Below are 5,168 nucleotides of genomic sequence, written 5' to 3'. Positions count from 1 at the left end.
CTTATTAATTAATAGTTGAACCAGAAATATTCTAATCTAGCCGCAGCTGGAGGATTTACGTAGACCGAGAATAAGGCCGTTACGTTTTCAACTTCCTTTAACTTCTGTCACGTCTCGCGGGCAGGACTTGATCCGAAGAGCTCCGACAGTCCCAGAGGAGACCTGCTGGATCTCAGAGACCAGGACCGAGAGCGGGATGGAGGAGGACAACCAGGACCCGGAGCCCCGGAGCAACAACGTCCCCGGAGGACAAACAGCAGGCTCGAGCTCTGATAGCACCGATGTTCAGGTCAGTGTTCATGAACACAGCTAGCAGCTAACAAGAAGCTAACGTGGCGTTAGCTCGGCCTGGTTCCGACACGTAGCTTCATATTGACTGTAAACAAGATGTAATGTAGCAGGATTCAACAGTGGAGCCATCAGAACCCCGTATCTCTACAGAACCCACACTTAATGTGACGGTCGGACCCGGAGAGGAGGAGGAGGAGGAGGAGGAGGAGCAGGAGGTCTCTTGTAGCATGTTAGCATGTAGCCTGCTGCCTGGGTGTTAGCATGCTAGCTAGCTTGACAAAGCTAACGTTAACTTCCTGTTCCGTGTGGCAGTTTAACTGGCGGCTGAATTAACTGGTGACAGTCCCAGATGTGTCGCAGGCTTCAGGATCCGCTGACTGCAAACCAGGAAACACGTTCAGATAACTTTGTTTATCTCCGTAATGTATCGTCATGGAGATAAATGCTTCTGGATGTAGTTTGCAGGCTACATCGTTAGCTGCTCGATGATTCACAGGGACCTCTCCCACCTGCAGATTAGTTCACAGCGAGGACTTTGAGCGCCATCATGGAGTTCAAAACGTCAGTAAACCGTCCAAATGTTGATGTCGTCTGTCTGATTTGTGCCACGGTCTGTTCACATGTGTTCTTCCTTACATAAGGGAAACAGGCTGAGGCGTTTGACGCTCAGATTAAGATAAGATTAGCCTAGCTCGTCATGTCTGTCTGCCAGTCAAGTTTATGCCAAGACAGCTAACGCTAGCTAACTGTTATACATGTCATTCTAAAAAAGGAGACAGACTCTGTGACCTTGCCAACAGTAAATATAAATATTCATTAAATCCTGCCATACTACATTTAAAAAGCATTTCTATTGAAATGAGCAATACACCCATGATTGGTCAGTCAAACCACCAATAGAATCTCTTATTTAGACCTTTTTTTGACTTGCAAAACTTTTCAACTTGCAAAACTCTCTCACTTGCAAAACGGTTTAACCTGCAAAACTTTCTGACTCGCAAGGAAAACGTTTTAACTTGCGATCAATAAGGACAAATTAGTAATTAAAACTTTTTGTGACACAAAAAAAGGCCTGTTTATTTTTACTTACAAACTTAAATTTAACTTAATATTTTGGAGATAAATATGCCCTGAAAACATTTTTTTTTTGCTTGCATCAAAAAGACACAGAAATACCTTCATACCGTCGCTCATGTCTCATTTCAGTCACTCATTTAACAAACACACACAGAAGTTGGAAGCAGGGGTTTAGAAACTATCATCAGCTTGGAGTGGTGTAGGCTATATACGATGTAGCATTGTCTGTGCTCACTACTGGTGTGAGAGTAGGTTGTACGTCTGCACAACGCAAACCCTGAACAATGCACATGTAAATATCTGCAACATTGTTCTTTCTCTGCAAATGGTTGTATTATTTTTCTCTATTCTTTTTAATATTCTTATATAACTTGCAGAATCAGAAGGAGCTTTATTACCAAGTATTGTTTTACACGCACGAGCAACGAGGAATTTGCTTTGGTGATAAGGTGCTAAACGTAGACAAACATACAGTCGACATAAATAAATGTATAAATATGGAATAGACAATGCGAGCTATTTTACCAGTGAAAGTTAAATCAATGAAAGGGCAAAGGTCAGTGGAGACCTATGCCTTTTTGGACCAGGGACCAGGGAAGTTCAGCATAACTATTTAGCAGCAGCTCCCCAAGATTGAGAACAAAAACTCTACAGTGCATTTGGCCGAGGTGCCCAGAGTTTCTGCAGCCAATCAGCTCTTCACCTTTTTTGGTTTTGGGGGGCCGATGCCGATACTATAGTGAAAAAGAGCCGATTTATGAGCAGATATTATAAGATTTTGACAATGATTTGGATAGTAGACCCCTTTCCTGTACAAACTACACCTAGAACAGGCCGACATTGAAAGCTGTGCTGTATGTGGGCTATAAAACCTGTTCCCGAAATGGATTATGTTAATAAAATAGACTAGTCTCAACAACTTAACATGTTAGCAATTGCACATCAATAATTATTTGCTGCTGGAAGGTGCAACTTTTTCTGTAAACAGAGAAAGTGAGAGAGCATGTAGCATGTGTATTTTACTTTACATATAATCTGCCATAACTTCAATGTAGCTTATTCACATCTAGTTCATCCTTTTACTCAACACTCTAATTCTAACCAAAGCCACGAGTAACCATTTCACAACCACCCTTCTGTCTACATCATGCCGCCTACGATACAATGACCTGCTGTTGAACAAACGAGGACCTGCAACTTTGTCTGGCAGGAAGCAGTGTTAGATTCTTGTTCGGCTCACGTTTATTTACATGTCTGCTCTGGTTCAATCATTTCCTACACACCGACTAAAACTACAAACCAACTGCTCGCAGATATACTTAGAATAGGTTTACGTATTTTAACGTCTCAATTTTAGCGCTGCCGCACTGATAAACACAGCGTTAGCTTTGTGGCTAATTCAGCAATGGCCAGCGCTAGCTGCTGTAACGTTACGTGATTTTAGAGAATATTTAGAAGTGATGATCTAGGGACAAACGAGATGACCGTTAGCTAGAACTGCCACAATGTTTCAGAAATAAATCTACAATCACGTCTGTCAGCTGCGGAGCCTCCAACTCTCAACTAACGTTCCCGTAACATTGAACATGCTGCTGTGAGCCTGGAGGAAGCTTGGAGAGGGCAGTGAAAAACGGGAAGGTTAGAAAGTCGTGAATGTTTTCAGGAGAGAAGTGATGAGGGCTGTTTTTATTATTATTAAAGTGGTGAGTCTGTTTCTTAGTAGTCATATCTGCCATTAGAAACAGCCGATGCTGATTAAATAGAATTAGCTCATATCGACAGATATCGGCTGGCTGATATATCGGTCGGGCTGTACTTATATCAACCGATAATATCTGCAAAATGATAACTCGGTCGGGCTCTAGTGTTTACAGCTGATGGAGTTACGCTAAATACTGGGTGTTAGGGCTGCTACAACTTTTTTGATATATCAGTTATTGAAACGAATAATCGACTATTCGGATTATGAATGGCAAAGTTACAGAATGCGTCTTATTTAGCTATCAGCTTTTAAATTAAACTTGAGGTTGTTTCAGGCATGTGCTATAAACAGTCACTACAATAAAAGAAATACTGCTTTCAAAAGTTGCCTACATCTTTTAATGAAAGTTTCTGCTGCAGTAACAGAAAGTTCCACTGAATCTAGTCCTGATCTGCTGTTTAGTGACGGAGCAGTTTACACGGCAGTACTGCAACACGCCGGGACAAACTGACACTACAAAAAAAGTAATAACGTCATGCATTACATTTGCCGAATTTACAGGGGGGTCAATAACGATTTTGTAGTAGACAGCGTTTCACATTTATATATTTCCCCCCTAACTCTCAAAACACTGTAATTTTTGTTTTAAGGGAGTTTGGGGCGAATTAGCCGCCGCCTCACGCATTGACAGGAGAACTGTTTTCTCTTCTTTAGAAAGTATGAAATTGTCCAGTGTTGCTAATCTTGCGCACTCTGCAGCAACACGTTCTTCAGCTGGGAACGTCGCCATGAGCGATGCATCGTTTATGATTGTAAAGTCAGGGCACATCTGGAATGTGAACGCGGCCGCTGTGTCATAAATGTAGTTCTCTCAACGCCATTAACAATCAAATTGTCGAGGGTAGAGAAAACGTTACAGCTCATAGCGTGAAGTAACACGGCTTTAATGGGAAGCTAGCTCGCTAACTAGCTCACCGAGATGAGTCTTCATCATCCACACAGCAACAACGTTACGCGCCTCCTCTTCAGACGCTCCGGTGTTTCCAGGAGAGCTCAGCTTTGCAGACGCTGCAGTTAACAACCTTTTTGCTGACTGAAGAGTGAAGTGCTCCCACTCTCTGGAGGTTTTGGGTTGTGAAGGTGTTACTGCAGCTCTGATGTTGTGTAACAAATTTAATAATCGATTTTCGTCGACTACGTCGATTAGTTGCACCCCTGGGTATTAAGTTTTAAGTTTTCAAATTGTCAAACTGTTGTCAAATTTTTTACCAGGTCGGTCTCCTCTTTAAAAACAAGCGGAACAGCTGATTACAAGAGGTAATAAAGCTCGTTAAACATCTCAGCTGGAAATGTTTTAATAACCTTCCAAACTATCGTGATAGTATTTTTGTGTTGCTTTCTCTGTGCTGGAGTTATTTTGTGAACGTGATGGCTTCATCCAATTTGTTATTAAATTTGTAACGAACTTTATCATGTGTCTTCATTTTACTCCCACAGAAAAAAGCTGCTTTAATGGTCAAGCATAGCCTTTAGTTTTTATTATATTCCAGTCAAATCTGCTGTTAATTTATACATTTTGCTCATGGATAGTGGTTAAAATTAATGATGCCTGTGCATCTCTTTCTATGGCGTCAGCTGGTTAATTTGCCTAATCGTCGCAGGTCTTTAGAGCACGGTGGAAACGCACACAACAGCGGGCTGAAGGAACCTTTTAGTTCCTTGATAAGAGTACTTTTGGTGAAAATGCGGCTTAAATGAGCTTTGTTGGGAGTTGCACATGCAAGGACTACTAGCCAATCAGAAGCAGAGTAGGGCGGGTCTTGACAAGCCGGTAAACGAGGCTTCAGTCCAGCTGTACATGTTCCTGAACCAGCTTAGCAACCTAGACTGGAGCAAGAGTTTCAGAACTGAAATTCAGTCTAACAGATGTAATCTTACCATTTCGGTTATGTTATCCTGTCACATCTCTTAACTCATCGGCAGCCTTGTTTAGTACGTGGGCTTAAAGTGAAATGCTGTGGGCTGTTTGTGTAGCCTAAATAAATGTTTAAACACAACTGGAATGCTTTCGGTTTACTTTTTTTGAAGCCATGTAACA

At 41.8% G+C, this 5,168-nt stretch overlaps 1 protein-coding gene across 1 annotated transcript in view; it reads left to right on the top strand.

Annotated features, from left to right (window-relative positions):
* The first annotated feature begins 126 nt into the window (after positions 1-126).
* Positions 127-5,168, top strand: part of LOC123967172 (zinc finger protein 239-like) — an 11,804-nt gene continuing 6,762 nt past the window's right edge. Inside the window, exon 1 of the mRNA XM_046043209.1 lies at positions 127-289. Within this exon, the coding sequence (XP_045899165.1) occupies positions 197-289 (93 nt within the window). The 5' untranslated portion in view covers positions 127-196. The remainder of the gene's footprint in view (positions 290-5,168) is intronic.

The sequence above is a fragment of the Micropterus dolomieu genome, unplaced genomic scaffold (assembly GCF_021292245.1).
Source record: "Micropterus dolomieu isolate WLL.071019.BEF.003 ecotype Adirondacks unplaced genomic scaffold, ASM2129224v1 scaffold_100, whole genome shotgun sequence".
NCBI classification, from domain to species: domain Eukaryota; kingdom Metazoa; phylum Chordata; class Actinopteri; order Centrarchiformes; family Centrarchidae; genus Micropterus; species Micropterus dolomieu.
The sequence above is the reverse complement of the archived record's forward strand: the minus strand, read 5'-3'. Positions and strand labels throughout refer to the sequence as shown.